This window comes from Nyctibius grandis, chromosome 7, assembly GCF_013368605.1.
Source record: "Nyctibius grandis isolate bNycGra1 chromosome 7, bNycGra1.pri, whole genome shotgun sequence".
NCBI lineage: Eukaryota > Metazoa > Chordata > Aves > Nyctibiiformes > Nyctibiidae > Nyctibius > Nyctibius grandis.
The window spans coordinates 22,276,146-22,303,471 of NC_090664.1; the positions used below are offsets into that span (position 1 = coordinate 22,276,146).

The following is a 27,326-nucleotide window of genomic DNA, read 5'->3' on the forward strand; positions in this document are numbered from 1 at the left end:
GCTCTGTTAGAACCTCCAGCTGTGGGTCGAGCTGTGTGTGGATATGCAGCGTGAACATGGCTTCTCCACTGGGACACCTTGCCGATGGGAGGACACCTTGCCACAGCAGCTGTTGGAAACCCAACGTCATGGGCTGCGGAAGGAGAAGCAACCAGTGCTGGGGATGTGGCCATTGTCTAAAGCCCCAGGAGTGTGCTTCATGTAGCAAAGGCATTTGCTTTCTAGGGAAACGTCTCTTGCCTGTGAGTCACCCTCTGAGCTCCTCATTCCTTTTTGGGAACACTCACACGAGCACTCAGTCAGGCTGGTCATTCCTTGGTTACAACCATGGTGAACTGAAGATAACCAGCCCCAGCTAGCACAGGAATTTGTGCAGAACAGCTTCTCAGGGAAGCTCCTGCCCCTGAAGAAGCACAGGGAAGACGCAGAGCTGGGGCAGAAGCAGCAGCTGCGCTTTCTGCTACTGCTGCTGGCAGGAGGCTGGGACAGGGGGGAGAGCCTGCTTCTGGAAAGAGCCATCTTCAGCCGCAGCTGAAGATGGCTGCTCACCTTCACCTGCTCTCTCGGCTTTCCGGTGCAGGCAGAGCAAGTCTAGCTGTTTTGTCATCTTTGGAAATTTCCTGACCTAAGGAACTACTTATTTGGCCTTGGTGCTGAGCCTCTGCTGCCTGCAAGGTACGCGCTGCTGTAGTTATTGGTGTGAGGATACCACACAGGATACAGAGGAACAGGGAAGCCCTTGCAATGTGTTTGAGCAGAAAAGATGAGCCTGTCAGTAAAATCCTGCTTAAAAGGAACTTCTCCAGACTGCGAGTGAAAATTTAGGCCTTTGTTTCCTAGAAGTACTCAAAACTGAATCACATGGGTTCATTTTCAAATTTGTACAATAAAAGCAACCTTCCAGCCCAACACATTGAACAGCCTTTTACTGCAACAAACCACCGCTGATAACGGGAACCCAAACGCATTAACTGTAAAAATTCCTCCCTGCGGGGCAGAACCCCGGAGAACGTAGCGGGGGGAAGATGAGAAGCGAGGCGGACTCTCACAAGAGCAGCAGCCCGCATGAGCACGGCCGCCTTTGTACGCGTCGCGGCGGGAGGGGCGGGGGCAGCCCCGCCGGGGGAGTGCGCGCGCACGGTGAGGGGGCTGCGCATGCGCGGCAGGCCTCAACGGAGCCTGTGCAGCCGCGCTCGTTGTCCCGCCGGCGGCGCCTCCTTTGTGACAGGCGGGCCGAGCCGGGCCCCGCCCCCCGCGCGGTGTCGGGCGCAGACGGAGCAGAGGCGCCATTTTGCGGTGCTGCGGGAGACGGTTTGGGAGGCTCTGGCGGGAGGGAGGTGGCAGCGATACCGGTAGCGATAATAATAACAGTAACAACCATAGCAGTAGCGGTTGTGGGTACAGTTGCTGCTCGGGACTAGCGTCCCCCGTTCGCCCAACCCCGTGGCCAGGACTCTGCCGACATGAGCGACGTTGAGGAGAACAACTTCGAGGGGAGGGTGAGTGGCCGTCCCTACCCGGGCCGTGCTGAGAGGGGTGACCTGCCCCGGGGACGGTGGGTGGGGGTGCTCTTCTTCCTCCGGCCCGGTAGGAGTGAGGGCAACGCAGCTTGTCTCTAAAATGGCTACTTCAGACGCCCGGGTCTTGACTGGGCCGTGGGCGACTCACGTTCCTCTCCTCTCCCTGTCTCCCCTTTTTTTGCCGACCCGGCGCTGAGGAACTGGCCCAGCGCGGGGCTGAGCCCCGCTGTCTTAACCCTCACACGCTTCCTTCTCCCATCACGTCGCTCCGTCCCCATCCCCCTCCGTGCGGGTGCGGGCCCCGAGCTCTGGTGCAGCGGTTTCGCCTCCACCCTGCTAGCGCAGGTTTTATCTTTAAGAACAGGGCTTAGAGCGCTGCTGTAGCCCGGTGTTTCTCCCCGCTTCTCTCTTTATTTTCTTTCATTGCTGTGATCCCGAGTTGTGCTGTTGTCCCAGCCCTCTGTTGTCTGCCGGGTCTAGGCGTCGGGGTGCTTGCCCTTCCCCGTCCCCGCTCTGCCTGCGGGCAGTGCCGGTCTCCCGGTCGTGGCTGGGAGAGCTCGGTCCCGCGCAGCGTAGCCGAGGCCTCCGCCCGCGTAAAAGAGGAGGGACTGGGTCCTTTTGTGAGGGAGAGGTGCGCTGACTCTCCTGGCTGCTGGCCCGCCAACGGGATCTTCTTCGGGCCAGGCTTCCTGAAGCCATCGGGAAGGTATGGCCTTCGTTGTTAAACCGTTGAAACTTATTGGTCACGCAGCTGAAGACTTTCTCTCAACAAGCTGCTGTGGTTTTGTAACATTGTTTGTTCTCTCTTCCCTTTGCTGCGGGTTTTCGTGTACACGTATTACTGCTCCCTTCCATTTTCAATGTATTGGTTTTTTTTTTTCGTAGTGATGATCAGGGCAAGCAGGAATTAGAAGCTGCTTGAAACAGGAATGAAATGTGTGCTTTGTCCTCACTCCATCAACTATTTACTCTTTTTAATTTTGCAGAGGTTTTTTTTTTTTTGTTCAGTCTTTAAGACATGCTGTAGAGAAACACCTGAGCATCCTTTTGATGACTTTCTTTGATGAACCAGTGACAGCAGCTTTGCAGTTATATAGGATTACTGCCTGGGGAAACAAGCAGTGAAATTTTGGAAGAGCACTGTCATATTCCAATAATTATTTTTACACGAATATTGTTAACCTTTTTTAGTGTTAGTAAAAAAAAAAAAAAGAAACAAACAAAACAAACAAACAAAAAAAACCAAAACAAACAAAAAAAAACCACAAACCCAAAACATTCCCTAGGCTGAGTGTGCTGTACCTGGTTGTGTAGTGAGTGCTGCTGGTTCCTCAGGTGAGGTAAACAAAATCTGTTCTTGTGTTGATAGCTTGGACAAAGATGGCTATATAGCTAAGCTCTTTTCAGCTAAATAAACTAATCTCTGAAGGGGAGACCAACTAAGTCTGAGAAAGTTGAGCAACAAGTATGCTTTTTTGTTAATTTTTAAAAAAATTTTACTTCAATCTCCCATTTTACAGTAAGTTTTACATTTTTTTAGAATTACTTTCTTGTCTATATTCCTACTGCAGTTTATTATTAGGAAATATTTATGTTAGGTTCATCTACAGAACATTTGTATTCAGTTCCTTGATGGATCTGTTGGTGTTACAAATTGATATAGCTGTGTGGTTTCAGTATTTCTGCATGCCTTCTGCCAAATGTAGAAGTAAAATAATGTTTTGAGAGTATGTGAAATCTGAAAACTCCTACATAGCAGTTTCTGTGACTGCTGCTACTTAGCTGACTTTTTTTTTTTTTTGTGGTGGAAAATTTACCTGTTGGAAACAGCTACTGACCATATTGAGTCTTCATTTGGAAAACTTATATTCTTTTCTCTCCCTAACACTGGAATTTATCAATCAGTCTGATATGTGGCAGTGTCTTGTCTGCTGGTATTTTTTTATAACTGAACATAATGGCAGGTGAAGAACATTTGTAAACAGTTCTTTTTTTCTTCAGCAATACTTTTTTGTTGTTGATGCTACTAAAATACTTGAAATAAGAAATGATATTTTATGTTTCATTTTCACTGAAAGTGCTCACAGGCATAAAATTAAGCATGTGTAACTTTGGGGTTTTAGTGTTCAGTCTGCTATTCCCAATTGGATAGAATTCTGTCTATTATGCACTGAAAGTCCTGGTGCTTCAGTTTGCTATATGCAAGCATGTGGAACTGGGATAGCATCGCGTAAATTTTCAATGGGAGAAAGAACTGTAGAAACTGGAAAAAAGTTTGTAAAGAACCTACTTTCCTGGAAATTGCCCCAAATAAGAATTCTTTGTACCCTTTCAGTTCTCCCCACTCTTCAGTTTAAATACTAAGTAGTGTGATGTGCTTTTAAAAAACTTAAATGACAAAGGAGTGAGGGAGTTTTAAGTTCAGTTTGACTCTTTTTATATTCTGTCTGTGTAGATGCATATTGTCCCAAAAACACTTCAGTGAAAGTTCTTGCAAATAGTGATGAAGTCTCATACCAAGATTAAGGTGCTTATTGATATGTATGAAGTTTTGTCTTAAAGACAGATTAATTAGAAAGTTTTCCTGGTTTGCTACTTACTTCAGGAAGAAAAAAATGTTCATATATAAATAATAATAATTCAGTTAAATTTTTAAATTTTCCCACAATATGATTAGGAATTTTACTTTTTTTAAGAAGAGTTTATTTTTAGCAACATTAAGATACTGTCCCATGTATATGCTTTGCCTCTAATTTATGTTTTTAAAATCATAATGTTAATGAATCTGAAGAGGAAATTTAGAATAATCACGGAAATAACTTTCCAATGAGATTGCATAACTTGCACTATTTAAAAACTTACATTTCTAAAGTGTTGGGTAAAATAATTGTAGGCATTGTAGAGTTTTTTTTATTCTTGAGCTCACTCATTTCATTACTGAGGTTTTTTTTTTTAAAGCAAATGTTAATCAAATATGCTTAGACATCTGTTCTGGTTTTGTGTCATTTTATTTCAACTTAAGCAAGTTCTGCATTAAGAATGGGGCTGCTTGAACAGAAGAAATGCCCCCTCAAGCAAACATGGTGATTTAATGGAAGGAAATTGACATAAGAATTAGAAATACAGTGAATGTGCTAGAGCTAAGTTTATGGACATTAAGAAGAAAAAAAGATTTTTAAGTCAAACTTCTTAGCCAGTGACTTGAGTTTTGGAAAAGTCATAGGATTTTATCACTATTGAATGTTCTTTGTGTGTAGGTTAGACAAATTAGGCTTTTTTATCTTTTATTGCTGTCAGATGGCAGGCAACTCTTAATTCCGTTCATATTTGCCATTATTTTTAATAACACATTGTTCATTTGGTGCTCATTCTGTGATGCAACTTTATTAAAATGTTTCCCAGAGCAGTGAACAAGTTGGAGTCTGAATAAAACTTGCTCTTCAGAAGCTCCACTTGAAACTTTGATAAATTTTTTTTTAGCTTCTGATAATATTTGATTTCTGTAATCTTAGAAGTTTAGTAGTTTTCTACCAATATTAGTGTGCTGTGTGTATAAATAGGCAAAAGGTAAAACTTTTTCTCAGAACAAAGATAGAACTCCATTTTAGAACTCCACATTGGTTGTCTTCCTTCATTCTAATGAGATGCATCTTCATGCTCTGTGCAGAATCTCGCAGTGATCTTGGTCTAATAGAGCACGTGAAGAAATATATTATTTTGCATGTGAGCCATTTTGTTGAAGGAAGTATGCATAGTTCATACGTGTGCAAGCAGCTTTTGGGTTAGCTTAACTATGAAAGTGTCTTGTATTTGCTTCATGAAGCTGGTATGCAAAATACTTAATTTCCTGTGTGTTCTAATGTTAGTTACCTAAATCTGATCAACTTTGAGATCATTTATTTGGCGAAAAAAAAAAAAAAGAGGGGGAAGTCTGTTCAGCTATTGTATTCAGCCTCTCCTGTAGTGGCAGTCTGCCACCTCTGTGGAAAGCAAGGCACGTTGCTTTCCATACCTTCTGAAATACAGGCATGATGGTCTGCTTATGCTCAGGAGTTCTGCATTTGCTTGGAGAGTGCTGTGATCACTCTGCGGTTCCTAATAACCGGTGTGGGAAAGGAGACTTTTTCTGGAAGTCATTTTTTTCTTCTTTTTTTTTTTTTTTTTTTTTTAATCAAGCATAATAAATTCTAGATTGTTCTGCACCATGTCAGCTGTGAAGACTGTTCTTTTTGAAAACAAATTCTGTTTCTTATCTTCCATATGTGATAAAGGAGTGACTACAGAACCCTCCCTGAAGAGGCATATTTTCAAGCCTCAGTGAGAAGATGAACTTGTACTTTCAAAAAGTTTATTGTCGAGGTTTCCTATTCTTTTTTTTTTTTTACTTTTAATCAGAACAGTATCATTGAGAAATGCATAAAGTTTGCTGATATTGGTAACTTCTAAAATATACCTGTCTTCAAGATAGCACATCTTATGAGTTGCTTTTTATACAGAAGCTTATTACATACACTATTGAAATATTTATAGAAGAACAGCTAATTAAGGGATCAGTTTTATTTTTAGTACAGAGTGTCAGAACACAGTGTGAAGCAAAAATTATTTAACTTTTCTTGTGAGTTTCAGGGAAAGTCAGTAGATTCCTGTCAAAACAGTGGTTAAAATGTAATCTTGTCCTTTCTCATAAATGAGATGTCAATAAGTTGACAGTTTTATCCAGTGAATGTAGGCTGCTACTAAATTTCTGCTTCTTTTTTGACTGCTTATATTTTTCTTTCCCCTTATAAAGCTGTACGTCATTTATTTTCTGAGTTTGCGCAAGAGTTTTTAGTAGGATTTTTGTAAAGTCTGAACTATCATTTTGCTGGCTTAATGGTATTGCTAGACTACTTGTCTTGTCCTTTTTTCACCCCATGTGTATTTCTTCTTAGCAAGGTCAAATGAATTTCAACCGAAATTTCTGTGTGATTTAATGATTTTTTTTCTTCCCATTTCACTTCCCATGCTTTGCTATAGAAAGCGTACTCTAAGCTTATTCAGTTCTTTGTATTTAGCGTCTTACTTTATATTTTGACAGCCGACATTTCTGTCATACTCTGAAATGGTAAGGTGTGGGGTGAAGTAAGGCATGACAGAAGTTCAGAACAGAAGAGTGGTGTAAAAGAAAGAATTATTTTGTCTTTTTTTTTTTTCCCCTCATGTTCTTTATCATATCCTCTCATGATAGGTGGAAAACTGAAAGAATACTTCTTAAAGACTTTTGCAAGTCTACTTTGCATAGAAGTGTTTAGAATGCTTTTAAAATAGTAGTTGTATTGGAAAGTAGCATTTCTTTTGAAGGATGCAAGGAAGGTAAATGGTAGATAGAACTTGCATCAATTATATGGTTTAAACAGTTGTACCAGTATGGATGAAATGCATTGACATGACTGACATCTTGCTCAGCTGTATCATCTGAAGTTTTTGATAGTTCTTCAGTGACTGGGTTTATGTGATCATGAGGTAGTGGGAGGCGGGGGGAGAGAGATCCTTTCCAAACCACTTTGGTTTGTATTCTTCTTCTGGGAAGAGAGGAGGTAGAGAGGGTGAAAAATACTCTTCAGTGCTTTCTTTAAATCCTTCTAGCTGTGCATCTTCTTATCCAGAGAATCAGTAACTGAAGCGGCAGTCTTTAGATTTTTTGTTTACCTACAATAATATCTTTGGCGCCAAGTTCGACTTCTTGGTGAATCAGTAATCTCATTTCTTGGTATGTTCTTGGGGAAGCCACCACATCTTATTCTGAGGAAGCACACTGTTACAATTGAGATTTTTTTATTATTATTGTTTTAGATGGGTTTTTTGGTATGTGGTTTTTACTTGTGTTTGGTTGGTTGTTTGGGGTTTTTTTTGACTTGGGAAAAGTGTTATTGACAGATGTAGCGTTTGTTTTGAAAGGGAAGTCTGATCTGAAGAATATTAAGAAGTTAGCTGATTGTCTCTTCCTACAGGCTGTAGTGACAGCAAAACTAGATAGTTTGACGTGGTCACAGTGAGTATCTGCCTGTAAGTTTGTAAGGGTGAAAGTAGTGACTGGACAGTTGCATAATAAAGCAGGAGGCATTAAAATACATACTATTTTGTAAGGTAGTTGTGGGATAGGAAGCTGAGTTTAAGGAATGAAGTCTTATCTGCAGCCCTTAAATGACTGAGGATCTTTTGGAACAGAAAGATAAGAAAATGTTGAGCATACAGAGACAAATGTTAGTCTTTTCTCTTAAGCAGTATTTAAATTAATTTCTGTGATAACAATAGGACTAAGAGCAGAATGTATAGATTGCTAAAAGATTAGTACAGAATTGAGAAATTTTAATACGTTGGATAATGGAGGTGTCTATTTTCTCTTGTTAAAGATGACATACTAAGAATGTTAACTATTTAATTTTTTTGTTCATATTGCAGAATGGATATAAATTGTTTATGCAGAACAATTGGGTCTGTTTGTGATATAGACTAAGATACAGCTTGCTAATTTTTTCCTTATAGTAGGAAGTAGAGGAGGAAAATTCTTTAAAATCTCCCGTTGTGACTCTTTGAAGCTCCATATCTCTTAATCCCTGCCTGTAGTCTTGCTGATATAAATCTTATTAGGTACTTTTTCAGTGTCATCCTTAAGTCCTTAAACTCTTGCAGATTATTGTGATTCCCCTAGTCTCTCCTTTTGAAGCGCCGTAGGAGATATAACTAGGTGATCTATGTTGCATCAGAAGATGAGATGTAATTGCCTGCCAATGACAGACACAGTATGCAACTGCTAACAGGTAATCTCTCTTTAGGTGCAGTTTACATCTACAGTTACTTTGTTGGAGGAAGTTTGAAATATGTAAGAACTTAGGCTGTCACCTCTGTCACTCCAGTTTTAAAATTGCATGTTTGTGAGTGTAGCCCCTAAAGGGCTTAAACAGATAGTTCCAAAAGGACTTGACCTACACGAAATGATGGAACATTTGCTTTTGGCAGATTCTTTGTCATAACTGATACTATTAGAAACTCTATGGACGGTGTCATAAGATGCTTCAGTTGAATAGATAAGGACACTAAGCTAACTTTTACATTGTATGGGAGTGATTGGGTCCTTGGTATTTTTGGCACCTCCCAGCACTTCTAGATTGTTCAGTATCTGTTTTTTGGGTTTGGTGGGGTTTTTTTTTGTTTTGTTCAAGTTTCCAAAGTTCTTTTTGTTCAAGAATTGATCTTTCAAGAGCAAGAAGTATGGCCAACACAGCATCTTCAAGCAGGAGTGACTGAGGAGGGTGAATTCCTTGTCTTTTTATTGAAGGATGTTTTCTGAATCTGAATGATGTCATGTTAAATGTTTTTCTGTATGACTGATGACTTTTGGTATGGAGGGAAGTGGCAATAATTCCCAGAGAAATGGATAATTGTTGCAGGGGATGAAGTGTAAAGGGAAGAACTAAGGAGGCTATGAAACAATGAAGAGTACAGAAATAGAGGCGAGGTAATTAAAAATCATGATAGTGGTTCTAAAAAGAAATGTATTTTTTTATAGTGAAGAGTGTATTTCAAATGTAAAAATAAAAACACCAAATCAAATTTGGTAATATTTAAGTGCACATGCATCCCTTTATTTCAGTGAAAGTCATGTAGCTAGATTAGCAAATAGCCAGCTTAATAAGGGTAACCTGTAACGCAGACCTGATTATATGGTCCACGTGTCACAGCCAAGCTTCAAATTTGGCCTTCATTGATAAGTTTGGCAGGCCTGTCATCCCAGTAGGTGACATTCTCATGCGTCCCTTGTGCGTTTTGTTGAGGTAAAGGGCAAAGGTATTAGCTATAATGGTTGTTGGTAAGGGGTCTCTTGGGTTCCATTTCTAATGGATTTACTGTCTTGAAAAGTGAGGGCTGCATCCTTTTGAAAAGAACTTCAGCCCAAAATAATTCAGTTAAAGAATTTAACTGCAAAAGAAAATCTGGACATAGGCAGAGTAAGAAATAAATCGAGAAGAACATTGTGAGGACAGGCAGGAGGAGAAATGATGCAAACAAACATGAAATCTAACTCTCATGGGAGGGGAACTTGCTATGCATTTTTTCATTAAGAATATTGCATATTTTTTGTGAAGGCTTTTTACAACTGAGCTCCCTAGAAATGCTGTACACAATAAAATGTGAGGAAATCCTAACGTGCTCTTTGTTTGCTTGTTTTCCTAGTTTTCTCTTGTGTGCATTATCACGCAAGGAAAAAACCCTTCTGTCTTTACTTTGAGTGCTTTGAACTGTAGTATTATACATGTTGTTTTATATGGATTAAGTTGTATGCAAGGAAAACAGGATAACAATGAGGAAGAAAAAGTAGAAAGAAAAATAATTTGTCCTGTGTATATCTTTGTGCATGTATTATGCGAGTAAGTATGTGCATAGATAGGTTTTGAGTGGAAATCTTTGGCCATTCAGTTGAACGAGAGTGTCTTAGTAATAACATGGAGGAGTAGAATTTGGGATATTTGGTACTGAGAAGTACATAGTTACTCTTTTAGGGGGGAAATCACAGTTATTGATATCAGTACTTTAATATATTTGTGCTAATTAGTTTTTAGTTTATCTGTATCTTACAAAAAATCTGAAAGGGGAGGAGGGTAGCTTTGAAAATACAGTAAACCACTGAGAACTCAGTAATCTCATTGTTAGAACGTAGACACTTATACAGTTTTAAAGATTTTTTTTTTTTAAAGTTGTTTTATAAAATAGTTTCTTGCACTTTACCTGCTGGCTTTTCAATTTGGTAGATAACATCTGAACTCCAGCAGAGTTTTATAATCCCCACGTGCTTAAATATACTAAATGTTCTTTTTCCATTAAGGTTAATGTTCGTGAAGAAATTGAAGAGTTTTTTCCAAGAATGTGGAAGATAAATCAAGATAAAAGAAGGCTAATGAAAAGTATTAAAGATCAGAAAATTAAAATTGAATGGGGGAAAAAATTGAACAGAAGATTGGTCAGATAGAAGCACTTGAATGTTTTTTTTAAGGCTATAATGAATTGTTTGAATTGGGGAAGAATACACGAAGTATGAAAAATGAAAAACTCAATGAAGAATGAAGAAAAGTAGAAAGCAAGAGTGAAGTAGAATTAAAAGAATCTGGAAGAATGAATGGGTCCTAGGTTAAGTAAATGTATGGTTTATGTTCCAGTGTCTGTATGATCAAGTTGTAGATGAATTTGCATGATTACTTAGTTAATAGAGAATTGGTGATCTGGTTCAAGCAGGGACCTATTTGAGGAAAGCATACAATATTAACAGTGGGTTAGCAAAATGAAATTTGTTTTGGAGGGTATTGCCTAACCGTTTGTTTTTCAGGAGCAATCAATATAATAGAATTACTGTACTTTAAATGTTAGGAGTTAGGCATTTATACAACCAATACTATTTTTAATACTGTCTTTTTTGTTAGGAGTCTCGCTCCCAGTCAAAATCTCCAGCTGGGAGTCCTGCTCGTGTAAAATCGGAGAGCAGGTCAGGATCTCGCAGTCCATCGAGGGCTTCCAAACATTCTGAGTCGCACTCTAGGTCAAGATCAAAATCAAGGTATGTCCAGGAAGTTATTCATGTTAATTCAGTGTTACTGTTTATGCCTGTTCTTTTGGTACATTGATGAGATTTTTTTTTTCCCCTGTTATAAAAATTACAGACCTATGGGGGTGTATTAACAGGACTGTTAATTTGCATGTTAGTGGTTATATAGGTGGACAAAGTTGGGGAAAGATTCCATGAATAATAAAGCATGGGTATGTATACAGAAAGTAATATAAATAGAAGTAATGTAGAAATCACAACTAAAATTTGTAGGTTTATCTCTTCTAGAAGAGAGAAAAGGGATTGCATCTCAATTCAGAAGGGATTACATCTCAGTTCTGTAAAAGCTTATGCCTCCTTCCCTCAAAATCTTTTGCGGGGGGAACTCTTGTGTGGACCCCTCTTTAGGAAAAAAAGAAAGGTGAGAACTGCAGCAAAGGTATTTGGGGTTAGATAAAAGAGTAAGCTCTGTAACTGTTGGAAATGTTGGAAGATGCTACTTGGGGATGTTCTTGACATTCCTACATTGGAGGCTTTAAAAACAAAATTGAGGCTTTAAAAAGAACATCCAAAAAAACGCAACTTAAATTGGGCATAGATAGCTGCTTGACTTACGGGGGCTTTAAGATTTAAATTCATTTTTCAGTGCTGGATGTGTACTTCTTTGTCCTTTTCTACCCCAAGTGTTTGTGTGCAGAGGCAAAAGTTTTATAGCTCTTGGCTCTGAGAGAGCTTGCTCAGAACAGAGGAGGAATGTCTGTCTCTTTTTCTCTAAATGTGTCATAAAATATTACCTGGCTTATACTACCTATCTTCTTCTCTCTTCCCTTGAACCACCATACTGGTGAAAACTGGGAGAGCTACCAAATCCTTCTTTCATCTATGGAGAGAGAAACCAGAAAACAGCATTTGTAGCCCTGGAGGGAGAGGAGGAATTGCATAATATTATGTTGTTGTTCCTCCCCAGTTCTTGGGAGAGATCAGTAATCAGTCTTCCCTATTTATACACTTTATACCAGTGCAGAAGAATAAGAGTTATTGTGTTCTGAATTCCCAAAGTTCAACCTAATGTTATAGCTTCTCTTCTTGCAACGTTTAGCCAGGAAACTACATGTTGTTAGGATATAATGCCTTCATGAAATCATGCAACTTTGATGGGAAGGTACATGTTCAAAACTGAGCTTATCATTGGCTAGATGTCTGAAAAGAAATGCTTGAGGAGTTAAGCAGGTGGTTTTTTTTGGTCTTGAGTCATTTTCAAGCCTAGGTGAACTTCATTTGTAGATACTGCTAGATACTGCTGCACTGTAGTGCTGCCAGATCTTTCAGTTTTTCAGCCAAGACAGTATTTTACAGTGTGGCCTATCTGGTTTCTATATCATTGTGCAAATGTTGGTTACACATGCAGCCAAGCTGATACAAGTTTAAACTTCCTGAAAACTGTCATGAATATAATCCTCATTGTATGCCAAAAGTTAAAAATCAGGCTCCCAAGCAGGTCATTAGAGATCCGTGCAATCTTCAGATGTACAAAGTAGAAGAAACTTAACTATTTTAGTTGTAGAGAGCCTCTAAAAAAATGAATTTTCTCTAGGAAATGTAAGGCTTACAATTCAATACGTTATGTGCATATGACCTAACTAAAAGCTTTCTCTTTGTTGAAGATCCAGGTCCAGAAGACATTCGCACAGACGTTACACTCGTTCCAGATCCCATTCCCATTCTCATTCCCATAGGAGACGTTCTCGAAGCAGATCATACACGCCAGAATACCGTCGTCGAAGGAGCCGTAGTCATTCTCCAATGTCCAACAGGAGAAGGCACACTGGCAGCAGAGTATGTCATGTTCATCAAGGCTGAGTATCAACAAAACAATCGCCACTTAGATGAGTGTAGTCCAGGTTACCTGCAGGCTGAATTTGACCTGCTGTCTTGTCACTGGAGGTTACAGGAATTGGGGCAGGGCGAGGAGTGCAGCAAACCCTGTCCTTATGGCTGGGCACTTATTTCTTGGGCCTGCAACTGGCAGGGCAGTTGTAGAAATTCATTGAAAACCATACAGTTGCCAAGTCAGTATGTGCAGATAGGATGACATCTGTTTCCCTCTGCTCTAGAAGTTGAACCCTTCTGATTTTTCATTGTTATAGTTCCAAGTATATGTACCTTTCACAAAAATGAGACCTTTTCTATACACGCTTGGTTAAAAAAAAACTCTGAAAGTATTGATCGACTAGAAGAGCTGAAGTAAAAAGTTCTCAAGTGTTTATTTGCTTATAACATACAGTGTATTATGTTGAGGGTTGCTTGTGACTTTACACGTCTGAGTAATGAATTTGGTTTAACTTGAAGAAATAAACCCCTGTGTTACTAGTTAATGTGTAAATCTTAATAGACTAGAAAAAATAACAGTCATGAAAAGGATCAGTAAGTCTCTCAAAATTTAAATGAAAAGCAACTCGGTACCTCTGTATGGACACCCACCAAGATCTAAGATACTGATCATATGTCATTCTGAGAGATTTCTCCCAATAGCCTTCTTTATAATCCATTTCAGTTCCTTAGTTACCAGTTCCACATTACTTCAGGCTGATCTAAATGAGTGCTGTTACACACAGGTCTGCCTCCTCAAATTTTAAGTTGCTCCGAATTTTTTACTAATCCTGTCAAAAAGAGTATAGTTTTTTTGCAGGCTTACCTTGATGAAGCAGCTCACCAGGACGAGATAATACCAATGTGAGGGAGAAAGCAAGAGTGTGTGGAAAAGAGCAAGACTACAGCAGTGCTAATGTACAGTGGCTTAAGCTGTTGTGAAATAATGTTCATAGTTATGTTTTTGTGGATTGTTCCCAGTGTGTAATCATGATGTAGTAAATATGAATCTAATGTCCTAAAAAATTGGCAGGAATAACTGAACTTCAAAAGGGCTAGAAGATTTCTAGTGAAAGATGAATGAATCTACTTTACTACTTTAAGAAATAGTATTTTGCTCTGTGAAGAAGTCTTTTTGCCTTGGAAATTACTGTGAAACACAAAATGTATTTTCACAGTGAATTTCACATTAATTCTAAGGAGTAGTGCCAATAGTGTCAAAACAAAACTCCAGTCAAACTGATTTGAATCCCCTAAATAACAAGGTCTTAAATACACTAGGAAAATTGGTAGCAATTTTGCCATTTCTTACCTTGTAGAGAGAGCTTGTGTACTGTGCTGATAGGAAGCAGTACAAAAACCTAATGTAAAAGCTGTCTTTTAGTCCTCCGCAGTCAGTGTAGTCCTTTCAGTGATGATGTAATGGTCACTTGTCACTTAGGGTGCACAGACTGATTCTCAGTACTTCTCTTGCCTCAAAAAATGTAATAAGGTTTAAGTGGAGTGGAATGTAAAAAAAGGACAATACTGATATGTACTGTGTGGAGGGACTTGTCCAAGCAATGGTTTAAAAGACTCGGAGATTTCATTAAGCTCACAAGAGTTTTCAGTAATAAAAGGAGTATAGCTGTTAATGCCACTGAATTATCAGATTGAAATGGAGAAAAAAGGAGATCTAAACCTGTATAATTAAAACTTTCAAATGACAAACTATCAGTTTTTCTTGTGTTCTTTGTCTGTAATAAAGAGTTGTAGAAGATTCATGTGTTAAGACAAAAGTTTGAACTTTGACAAATGCAAAGAAAGGAACTTCAAATATATGAGTAGTTCGGGCATCTTATTTTCACAATGCATTCCTGAACAAAACCTCTGAAGAGAACACAACAGATCTAAACCTGTTCATTCTTTGAATCAGGTTGAAAGTCGAGCTCCGAGGCGTAAATTACTGTGTTATCGGTGGCTTTGAAAATCTGAAGCTGAAATACAAATTTCAACTGTGTCAACTTCCAGTTATTATTTTAGCAGAAACATTAAATCCTTGTGCCTGTTGCTGCTGTTTTAAATTGCTGCGTCTAGTATAACAGGTGCCAGAAGCTTAACTGAAAAAATGTTCATTTTTATCAAAATGATTCTTGCAGTGGAATTAGCATTAGATGAACTTTCTGTCATGTAGAGAAACTTTGAACCTAACAGAGAAATGAATTACAGTACCTTGTACAATTGTACAATTTCATATCTGACTTCCTTTAGTTGAAGTTAAATATATTAAGTAGATCTGTATCCCACATCATGTTGAAGAATTGAGTCTTGCTCTAGGGAAGTGTGCATGCTTTTGGATTACAGTTTCACAGAACTGGCCTTCAACGCTTCTTACTATTTAGATGAAAGAAGCTGGTGATTTTCATCCAGTTTACAAGTGGACTGAGAGAAACTTTCAAATGTGAATATTGACTTTCGGTATAGTTGGATAGGAAATGTTGAAGGGGGAGGCAGTTTTGGTAGAAGCTAAATTATAGTTCAACTGCCTGTGCTTAGGAGCTCAAACACATCTAGTGTGTGCAACTGGAAGCAGCATGCACTCTTTAGTACCAGTGGTGACCATGCAGAAAGGCTGAAGCTGGGAGCTCAGGCTGGCTGACCTGTTCTTAGCACAGGCTTGTATGTCATGTCTGCAGCTTCTTGGTGATTCCAGTGTGAAATACTAGTAAAATACGTTCCTTTTATTCTATAGCTTTTCTTCAATCGGCATGCTTAATTTTTCTCAACTGAGTTTTTCACCAACATGAGAAATTCATCTTGGTCATTTTCCTAAAATAAAAATCATGAAAGTAGTTGCTTTTTGAAAATATCTTAAAATTGGAATGATAACTGTTGAAGTATTAAGCTTTGTAATAAACGGTGTTTAGTTTTCTTCATATTAAAAATTTTTAATAATTGATAGATTTTGATATGAGAATGTATAATTTTTTTTGGTAAACTTAATTGGAATTGAACGTTTGTCTTCCCAGGCTAATCCAGATCCTAATACATGTCTTGGAGTGTTTGGTCTCAGTTTGTACACTACTGAGAGAGATTTGCGTGAAGTCTTTTCCCGTTACGGACCTTTGACTGGGGTCAATGTTGTTTATGATCAACGGACTGGACGATCAAGAGGATTTGCTTTCGTTTATTTTGAGAGAATTGATGATTCTAAAGAGGTAAATTCATGCTTTTTACTACTTTTAACAGGTGCGTGCTTTGTGCATTGTCTTCGTGGATATCTCTGAAAAAAAAAAACCTCAAACAAACGTTTTTGAATTTGTATTCACTAGCAGGTTCTTACAATGAGATTAATTTAAAATATTTTATTCAAACAAGATGACACTTTTAAACAGGTGAAGCATTTTAGTTCATTGTTCAGATGCTTGGGCAGATTTTGAGTATAAGCTGTCTGTATTGAATCACTGATGAGCATTGTGCTTTGATTTTAGTGTGTTACTTCAAAATGAAAGTAAATCTTTAGACAGACATAGAAGCCTCCTAGTATTTTAGCAATATTTTTAAAGTTAACTTTTCAAAGTAGTTTTCTGTATCTATCAAAATTCTGACGATTCTTTTTCCATTTTCTTCTCTAAAAGCATGTCATTGTGTACTTGAAAAGTAGTGGGTTTTGTCTTGATTTGTGCCTTGGTCAGTGACTTTGCTAGCTATATAGATAGCTGTTTACAGCTGGACTGAGTTGTTGTTAGTATAATTGATGTATAAGGCAAGAATCAAAGAATATGAATATCAACCTTTATTATGGTTTACCACAGTAAGCAGTACTTTTTTTACCTGTGTAAGGATACTGTGAGCTTTACTACATTTACTGAAATCTGTAGATGAAATTGCTGTTAAAAATAAAGACACGTCCTTTTTTAAAAAAATTAATTTTTCTTTAAGCCTTCACTGTGGGTTTATCTCTTTTGGGCAAACTGAGTCACAGATTTCAAGCATCTTGTTTATGGATTAATAGTCTTCGGTAGATGTTTCAGATTTGCTGTTTAATTCTGTTTACATTAGATAAGTATATTCGTAATGATTGGATATAACTCTTCTCACTTGGCATTGATGGGAGGGAGGGTGACAGCTGTGGAACCTACTATCAGTAGCTGAAAAATGGAAGACTGATGCAAGTTGATATTTTAATGGGAAAAAAATGTTTCATGGATGACTCTGTTGAACTAGACTTATTTCTGATCTTTGCCTGGTTTCTGGTGTGATGTAACAGAATCAGTTTATGGGAAGAGTAGGGTTTGTAGATATATATATATGTGTGGTTATTGCAGGTTGTGGGGGTACATAAAAGGGCACAAAACTTCCTTTAGTGTCCCTTCTGTATTTTCCCACTATCACTTTGACAGGTTGAGAGGGGAGTTAATGGGGTGTATATCCGTCTTTAGTGGCCTACTCTCTTCTAACTTTTAGCCTTGTATTTCTTTGCACTCTAAGTTCGGTGGGATTTCGAAAATGTCACTTGTTTTTAGAACATTTAACATCCAAAATACTTGCACAATATTTCTTGTCACATTCATGTACCAGTCTTGTCTATTTTACAACTTCATATGTCTTTAGAAGTAGGGTTTTTTCCTAGTTGCCGTGGGCAATGGTCATGCATGACACCATGCATTTCTTAAAATGTTCCGTGTAAATAGCGTGAAGTAATTTGTTTAGTATAAAGCTGTTTTGGCAGATACTACAAAACTGGAATGCAAAGAAAAAAGAAATAGGATATTACTTGCAGTCAGAAATACAGAAATAAAGTTGAGCACCTTAAGAAGGAACTGAAATAATTGGGAATGTAATTAAACCCATTTTTTTTTTCTCTTCACTGGGCTGGTGTGTGAAGAGGGGGAAAGGATGCAAAACCTCCCAACACTTGGAATTTATGTAACTGAAATACTTTGGCAAAGAAGACAGGAGAAAAACTTGTTTATTTGACTTGATTTCATGGGTCTTGAGGACAGATTTGAAGATGCCAATAAGTGGCAGCTACTGTGGAAAAAGCAGATATAGCTATAGGCGTGAAACACTGTGATAGGCCCTGTAGGAGAATGCTGAAGGACATGAAGTAATTATCTGTGTGGAAGATAGATCAAATCTGAAAAGTTGAGTATGCATAAAAGCAATGACACTTGAATTACTTTTTTTTCTGAGTAAATACCTTTCCTCTTAAAACAAAACAAAGGAAAAAAAAACAACCTAACAGAAAAACTCTTTAACACCCTAAGCCTCCAAATAAAGAGAATATAAAACTCTAGGCAAGATATTGAGCTAAATTTCAGCCCTCTTAAAGTAGTCATAGATGGATTAAATAAGTGTAGAACTCAATGGGAAATCCTCTTTTTTTTTTTTTATCATCACTGTTGTCCTTCCAAGAGAGGTAACACTGGGAAGCCTCTCAGCTGGCATGCTCTCAAAGGCTGTTAGTATTAAAATTCGACACAAAGTGAATTGTGAGTAGCTATGTTTAAACTTCAAGAACTTGATTTAAGATAGGTCAGTGTTAGTATTGTGTGAATTCTATTGCATCTGAAGTCCCTCAGGATCTTTGTTGTTACTGGTTACCATTCTTACAAATTGGATCAGCTACTGACCTGGTTAAAATGTTACTATGTGTGAAGATTCTGAAACCAAGCAATGCAATGTTTCTAGCTCCATATGGTGGTAATGATAATCTGAATTGTCAGCTGGCTCAATGTGGTGGAAATCCATGGACAATGTAAAACAGCATATTTCTAAAGGTGATACTTTGCAGTGTCCTAAAAATAACAAAGGGAGAGCAGTAAAGTTTATTTTCACTTAAGCTGTTTTAGACTTTCAGACCTTTCACATTGGTGCATGTATCCATTCTAAAGGAGATTTCTTGTGGAATGTCTTCTGCTCTGTTTGAAACTCTGCTGAGATTGAGATGAAGCTTTATGGTCTGACAGAAGGTTCCTCTTCCATCCAGTGTCTTACTTTTAATGGTCTCATGTTTGGAAGATAGCACTTGACTAGATTGTTATGTTCTGACACATATTAAAGATGCTCGTGGACACTGTCTTTAGTTCAAGATGTGATAGCAGACAATGAATATTGAGGATTGACAGTTGTTTGTCCAGAAAACCTGAGCTTTTGCTGTGCTAATGTTCTTTTTGGTGTGTTTGTTCAAAGCCTATTTGAAAACCTTATGTATTATCTACCTTTTTTGAGAAGGAAGGGAATTCTCTTATGTGTGTAGTGTTTTTCATATTTTTTTTGTGAAGTTATGTGGTTTTTCTTAAAAAAAACAGCCAAACAAGCAAACAAAAAAACACAACACAAAAACCAACCAACCAAAAACCCCTCAAACTTTTCTAAGTAATATTTGGTATTGCTTTTTTCCCTTGTGTGTTGCGGTGTCTTGTCTTATGCTGACCAACCTTCTGCTAAGTCTTCAGAACCACATGTGCAACATTATGTAAAGGGCAAGATCTGTAAACATCTGCTAAAGCCCAGTTTCTCAAGATTGGCATTCTTTCTTTTATAGTTCTTGGTGTTAGCAGCACTGGCATTAGCAACACTGGCACTGTAATATTGCAGTTTTGCAATATTTCTGCTAAATTATAGAGGATATTCACCTGCCCATCACATCAGGATTTTCTTCCTGTGTTTAGAGGAACACAAACTTTTATGTACTGGGATGAGAGGAAAAAAGGAAGTTGAGGAGGGGATTGATTACTTTAGGATTAACAATAAATTGAGAGGATAATGAGTAAAAAGTGCTGGCTGTTCTAGGGAGGTGATTCTTACTACAGTTACCAGGGATTTCATATGCCACTATCCAGCTTTTCAGTAACTCAGAATATGAAGTATTAGTTGTTTAAACTGAGGTTACTGTGAATGTACTATGTTTCTGTAGCAAGAACTCATGGGAGAAGCATTAGCTGCAGCAGCTGTTGGCAGTATGGAATTTTCTGTTCTCTAATGCCAGTTATATGCTCTTTATAGTTTTGACCATCTTTCAGAACCGTCTTCTGAAGTAGTGTTCGTTAGCAATCAAGACAAACTTTATACAGACAAACTGAGCTATTAACATAATTCAGTTGCCAAAAACTGGAGTAATAACAGGGTTTTTAATTTTAATTCGCAAGTCATTTAATCTGTGGTGCAAGCAGATCAGCTTAGAAGCATCATTATTGACCAAAACTTCTCTCAAAGCTTGTGGAAGAAATGCTCTAAGTATTGTTTGTGGTATCAAAAGGGACCCTTGATACACTAGAAAAGAAAACAAGAAGGTCTCAAATGTTTGGAATTACAAGTTACAGACTTCGGGAGACTCTGAAATACCATGAAATTGCTAATATTTGCAGAAACATGTCCATTTACTCATTCTGGTTCTCTAAAATCCTGTAGTTCTTGAGTCTGAAATTCTTTAAAGAATGCTTTAAAGGGAACACATTAATCAATACATGTTTAAGATCAGAAATTTATATATAAAAAATTATCATTGACAATATTCTAAAAATATTTTAGAAAACAAAACCTCAAACTAGAGAATGTAAATTGACTCTTGTTCAAAGGTGAAATGGACAAGTGAATTCAACTTGACAGACTGTAGTAAGTGTAAAAAGCTGCGTTTCTTGATTTCTTTTTTCATCCCATCAGATTTTTAAGGTTTTTTTTCAGAATGTTCTTTCAGATGTGCTCATTAAATCCAGACCTGAACTAGTGAGATTAGTGTACTGTGGGGAAAAAAAGCTAATCTATTATGTCTGGTCATCCCATGCTGTACCTGTGATACAGCGGAGATGATGTTTTTATTGATGGCATTAAGTACAATATGGGAAGGACTTCAGGTAAAAAAAAAAAAAGCAAAACAAAACAAAACCAAAAAGGAAACCCCCAAAACCACAGCAAACAAAAACTGCATCTCTTTAAATTATGAAAATACATTTTCAAAATTAGTGCCAACATAAATTGCTCGTTTGACTATTCGAATGTGTTCAGTCTGTACTTCACTAACTTTGTAGTGATGTCATATTATTGAAGTAATTCAAAGCAGCTAGATGCAGTTGAAATGAAGGCTTTTGTACAAGGCAAATGGTATCTTGAACTCCCCAGTAGAAATGTGAAGTGACTGTGACATCAGCTCTGCCAAGTCAAGTTCTCTCCCTCCCTTCTCCCCCTTCCTCCCCACACCCCCCAGTGACCGCAGTGTCGGTTGCAGAAATTTCCCACATTGTTTCCTTGTCAAAGCTGTCCTTTGTGGCATTATCCAGACTGAAAGATTATTTAATTTCTTTCAGTGAATTCTTGATTGCTTAACTAATACCAGTGACCTGTGTAAGTTTATGCATAAAATTAAAAGTTCAATGTTTCCAAGCTCGTTTTACTCTATCTAAATGCTAATACATGTGGAAAGTAGCACATACTGTAATAAATACCGAATGAAATTGAAATCTGTTAAATTTAATGGTGTCTTTCTAACTGTTTTGAGCCACTGGAGGCAGTGATCCTGTATTGCGGGAACTGCTAATTTTGTCAAAGTAACACCTTACAGGTAGTAATTTGAAGGAGTTTTGTTATTATGGATAGACTGATGTAGGTTCAAAACTGCAATCTAAGATTGAATTATTACCTGTGCCGTTCCCAGTCCTCATTCTCTGTTTGCTGACAGCAAACATGTAGAGGTGTATTCTGGCCTACAAAGTACCTTTTTCCTTAGAATTTGCAACCAAAACTAATAGTGCATGTTTATAGGAATCCTGTTCGCTTGCTTGCTTACTGTCATCCTGCAAAAGCCATGCAAGTCTTTTAACAACATTCAGATATTTGGAAGAAAATTCAGGTTGAAATAAAAATGGACTGTTGACAGTTAAAGGCTCCTAAGAGGGTACTGTGTATCTTAAACTCCAATGTTATTTGATTTTTCTCTTCAAGATGTTTCATTTGATGGTCTGGAAAATACAATTCTATCTTTTAAAAAGTTTTTGAGAATGTCTTCTGCATTGTTAGAGCCACTGTGCATTTTTTTTCCCTTTGACATTTAAATGTTCTTAACTTCGCATTCATGCATACCTAAAAACAGCAAGAAAAGCAAACTCAAATTTGTGTTGAATATGACATCCTAGTCTAATAAAATTGTAAAGTCCAAAATTTGATTATAAACTGTTTTAACTTTAAAGAAAACACAAAAATGTCAGTAATTAGAGTCACTGATATGTTTTTACAACCTTTGTACAAAAGAAGTACTGTTGCATCACTTGTCTGAAACCAGGTTTTCAAATAGGGCTTTGGTAATATTGCAGCAGTCGTTAGCTAATAATGCCAACTTAAGTACTTTGTTTCGAAGACTTGAGATGTGCACAATAAGAATGATGCAGAGAATTTGAAAACATCTTTGGAAGGCATTTCCAGTTGCTAATGACTGAATGTGAGTGGTACTATCAATTATTGTTGGATTCGTAATGGCTTATTGTGGATTTTGGCTCTTCTGCATTTGGGGGGATGCAGTCAGAACTGTAAAAGGCTTTGTTATATCTGTATCTATCGAAGATTGTTATTATTTTAAATTTTTTACTTGGCAGTTATTACTGACAGCTGTTGAAAGCTAAGTAAATACAAGTTTTAATATTTGGGTAGGTCATTAGACATTGTGACCACGATGTCTGAGTTTCATGCAGACTGGTAACTATGAACTCATCTTTATCCACTGAAATGTAACACATTGCTACTTCCAAAACAAATGATCAAGTCTCAAAATTAACTATTCATCTGTGTTGCTGATATGTTCCTCTTCTCTGTGCTGCTCCCTATGTCAAAGAACTCTTGCTCTTAAAGAGGTGTTTGTTCTCTTAACTAAATAAGACACATGTACCAGATGTTCTGGATTTGAGGGTGGCTTCTTGTCAGCTAAGCTTATTACTCTGCAAGTTGTGGATCAGACATAAAAATGCCACGAAGCAGAAAATTCCTTACCTTTCAAGGCACTTTGCATATTGTTGCATTTCCAGAAAGATGCTTTTCATCATGAAGCTGATTTTTCAGCCACGTATTTGCACCTTTCATTTTTACATTTATGCACACATACATTCCCAGGATGCGTGCACAGATTTATTTTAATTTAGATCATCCTTCTGGAACAGGACTGTTAAAAAAAAAAGTCAAGTCTCAAGGCTAGGAAACTAAAGCTACCAATCCTGTTTTGTTCACAAAACATACTTTAGTGTATGTTGAAAGACTTGAAATGCTTTTTGGTTCTGCCTTGCAGTTAGCTAAATGTAGTTGTTGTATTCTTGTGTGGGAACAGAACTCACTAGGTGGCGATATAGTGTAGATATAAACAGCGTTATTAAAACACAACTAAGTGTAGTTAAATAGGTTAGTGATAATTCAGTCACTTCCAGTTTGGGAACATCACAGTTAAATCATATGGGTGTCAGGTTTTTGTTTCCTCCTCTGTAACTTGCATGTTAATTCAGTAAGGTTCCTGTTAGAGAACTGCAAAAAGTTACATTTCTGAATAGTTGTTTGTTTCATTATTTTTAAAAAAAAAAAAAAAAAAAAATTGCTTTGTTTAGAGGCATCTTCATGTTTTGAGGTTGTGTATCATTCCTCACAGTTTAATAATAGCAAAGTGGTTGTGTTCTTTAATTCAAGATTGTAAGTGTCTCTTCTCCACACGTGAAAAATGAAAATAATGTATATTGGGCTAGGTGCTGTGCTTAGTGTCACATACTAAGTGATGTGTACTAGTATTTCAGAGATCCTAGAGCAGCTGATGAAAGTATAAAAAAAAATTTACTTTGCAGATTTTAATAACGTTTAAGTCCAGCATTAACTGTTTGTTAAATTCTTAAGGTTGTAGGTTTGTGTGGGGTTTTGGTTTTTTTTTGAACCTACTATTGCATGCATAAGATTCTCAAATGTACACTGTGCTCCTTTGAAAAACTACTTTCATGATTTTGAGTTTGTGAAAGGCCATTGTATTGATTCTCAAAGTCTGGAGAAGCAGGGACTAGAACACTTGGTGTGTGCACAAGCTGCAGGAGGGTCTGAAGGCACAGGCTTCTCAAGCACAGACCCTTCTGTGTATCGCTTTAGCGAGCTGCTATTGTGAGAGTGAGTGGGGAGGAAGGTTGTAATTAGGTATCCATGTAGGCTGAACCCGCCATTTTACTAAGCTCTGCTGGAGTAGGTCCTTGTAGGGGAGATGGCAGGAGGCTGGGCGAGCATGAAATGGCAGCCGACTAGCAGTAATCCGGCCATATGCACCCTACAGGAAGCCACTGTTCTGCACAGCTTTTGAATCCACCCGTCCCCCCCGGGTCAGACACAGCGGTAGGAAAGATGCAGTTTTCAGAAAAAGCTGATTTGGCTTTCAGTTTACCTTTCTGATGGGTAGAAGACAAAGTCTAGGGAAAGTGACTGTGTTAGTGGTTAGCACCGTGCTCTCCTAAGAAGGGATTGCGTGTCACGTTACTCCGGCACCCCAGTGCAGTCCTGTAACACTGCCGGCGAATGGGCCAGGGGACAGAGATGAGCCATTCGCCACAGTGGGGCACTAGTAACCAGTCTAAATAAAACACGTTCAGGGCTTGTTTTTCTGGTGGAAAATAATGTGTTTTGTACATAGCTTCCATAATTACCAGTAGGTTGCAGGTTTCAGTCCCTGTTCCCTTGTCTCTCCTGCAGGCAATGGAGCATGCAAATGGTATGGAGCTGGATGGCAGAAGGATTCGGGTGGATTACTCAATCACCAAGAGGGCACATACGCCCACCCCAGGCATCTACATGGGCAGGCCAACACAGTAAGGAGTTCACTCATTTGCTGTAATGGGACTAAAATTGATTTAAACTGAATGTTTGGAGTCTGGTTGAAGAAACAGAGCTAGGGATACTTTTTTTGAAATTTTCGAGTTATGCCAATTGTATTTTATCCCAAATTTATTAATAGAAAGAATGCATTACTGTGGCTCACATATACTATTAAATCCTACTGTAGTTTATTGTATCTTTATTTATTAAAACCTGAAGGAATTATTTTAAAAAAAATACATCTAGCGTGGTCAGTTAATGCACCCTGAGCTTACTGAAATATTAAGGTGCCTATTTGCCTTAGATTTTGATGGGAATTAGGTTCAAATCCCTGGCGGGTTTTCTGGGGTTTTTTGAAGGTGTTTTTCTTTAAATGTTTCATTGTTAGATTGTTTCATGGCATAGTCTTAAATGCCTGATTTACAAGAACACTTAAAAAAACCCTTTTAACTAATTTAAATCAATATGAAGAATAGACATTTGAAGGGATTTTTTGCTTTTTCTCTAATAGCAGTGGAGGAGGTGGTGGCGGTGGAGCAGGTCGTCGCCGTGACTCATATTATGATAGGGGGTATGACAGAGGATATGACAGATACGAAGAATATGACTACAGATACAGGTACTTATTTTAATTGTATTTCTGTAGGAAGAGTGGATTTGTTGGAAAAACTGGAAAGTTAGGTGGCAAAAAATGTTCAGTTTGTAGCAAGATTCTGCATACGTTCTTGCTATGTGTTAGAGCCTCATTACATTAGGTTTTGTGGGATTTAAGTAGGGGTAATCTTCAGTGTTTGTGTAATTCAGTTTTACAGTAAACAGTTGGGCAAGGGGTTATTTTTGCTACCTGAAGGAGGTAGAGCACCTGCCCTGTGAATCTGGTGGACAGATAGAAAGGAAACTCCTTTTTCCATGCTGTATATAGAACCAGGGACAGCTGACACACAGTGCTGTTTAAAAGGGGTTATTTGTAGATGGGATTTTTAATGCTTGACATTTCATAACCATCTCACTGTCCTGAAAGTTATCTAGTTTCAGAGAACGTTGTTCAGCAAGAATTGGAGGCGTCTATAAAAGCATTTCATGTGTCTGCAAGGCTAGTGAGAGTTTATTAAATTCTGTGTCTGGGAATATCTTACAGTTTTAAACACATCAAATAGAGAAATATAAAAGCATTTGTTAAATAACTGTTAGCCACAGCCAAATAAAGCTGAAATCATTCATGCAGGCCAAGTCTTTCAGTGCTAAGGAAATGGTTCTGGTCTGTAGAAGTGATGTGAATAAGGCTTCTTTCATAATGGATGTTGAGTTTCCTTTTTAATTTCCTTTAAAGGAGACGATCACCATCGCCTTATTATAGTCGATACCGATCACGATCAAGATCCCGTTCCTATAGTCCAAGTGAGTAAATACAAGTGAATAAATAGAATCTGGCTGGCTTAAACCTTGTTGTTACTAGTATTAATCGATCAATGGAAATTCTGAATGTGAAAGCAAAAAAGCTGGGCACATTAAAGCTGAGCTGATGTGCGTACAGTTACTTTATAGTAATTGTGTTGTCTGTCTGTTTTTTTTCCCCCCCAGGGCGCTACTGAAGATCAGAAGAGTTACAGTTGAGGACATGATTTTTAAATACAAAGTTCAGATCTTAGCTTCCCTACTGCTTTCCCTCCCATCCCTCCCTTCCTTGTCCTCCATCCATCTCTTTTATGAATCTTTGGTTCATTTAGAATATACAGATTTTTTTCAGTTGAAGTATTCCTGTTTTCCATCCCTCCTTATTGTAATACTCTTAAATATTGTAATTGTTGTAGTTTTTGTGTAGTAAAGCATCTTAAGTAAAATGAAATAGAGAACCCAAAGTGCTGATATGTTTTGGAAGTCATTCCTATTTTGTTCTTAAAACAATTGGACTCCTGACTAATCAGAAGAGAGCATTGATATTTTTAAAGCTTGCATGTCATGTAATATACACACTGAGATACTTTAATATAAACCTGCATTTCCAAGTAACTCGTTAATCTTTATGTTAAAATGTTTACCTATTACTTTGATAAACAAGTAACAACTTTGAGCCTTTTCTGTAATGACAAATTTACTTAGGTAGTCATGAACCAGAGGGTTTGGGTTTTTTCTTTTTGTCAGGTAGTTGCTTTGAATGTAGACTATTTGAGCTAGAGCGAGATTTGGTATTTGACGGACTGTGAAAACAGATCCTTGTACACTCAAAATTAAGGCTGTGTTTTATAGATAAAGTTTCTGAATTGCTACACAGTGGATAACATTTGAAGTTAAAACTGTAAAAATCCTGGGGTTTTTATTGTACTTGGTTGAATATTTCCCCTTAATCGGTGCAGGAGAAAAAATATTTATTGAACATAGCAATTAGTTATATAATTTGCTGTTCATTTCAACAACGACAAAAACCACCAACTTTTTGGTATTGCGATAATGATTAAGCAAGTTTTATTTCCAGTCCTTTTTGGAGTTTTGAAAGAATGGATGGAAAAACCTACAACTACATGTAAATCTTTTTTCCTCTCAATAAAAGGTAATTCCACTGA

The 27,326-nt window shown here is 37.8% G+C and overlaps 1 protein-coding gene across 1 annotated transcript; it reads left to right on the plus strand.

Moving 5' to 3' along the window:
- Positions 1–1,259: 1,259 nt before the first annotated feature.
- Positions 1,260–27,326, plus strand: TRA2A (transformer 2 alpha homolog). Its single transcript, XM_068404673.1, has 8 exons — positions 1,260–1,499; positions 10,976–11,109; positions 12,762–12,933; positions 15,975–16,163; positions 24,643–24,758; positions 25,277–25,384; positions 26,096–26,163; positions 26,347–27,326. Exons 1-8 carry the CDS (start codon positions 1,464–1,466, stop codon positions 26,355–26,357), a joined length of 834 nt encoding a protein of 277 aa, XP_068260774.1. The 5' UTR covers positions 1,260–1,463; the 3' UTR covers positions 26,358–27,326.

Excerpts from the sequence above, each read along its gene's own strand:
- TRA2A (XM_068404673.1), top strand. The coding sequence starts at position 1,464 with ATGAGCGACGTTGAGGAGAACAACTTCGAGGGGAGG. Across the intron at positions 12,934-15,974 it reads GAAGGCACACTGGCAGCAGA|GCTAATCCAGATCCTAATAC; the intron begins GTATGTCATGTT and ends TTGTCTTCCCAG. Across the intron at positions 16,164-24,642 it reads GAATTGATGATTCTAAAGAG|GCAATGGAGCATGCAAATGG; the intron begins GTAAATTCATGC and ends TCTCTCCTGCAG.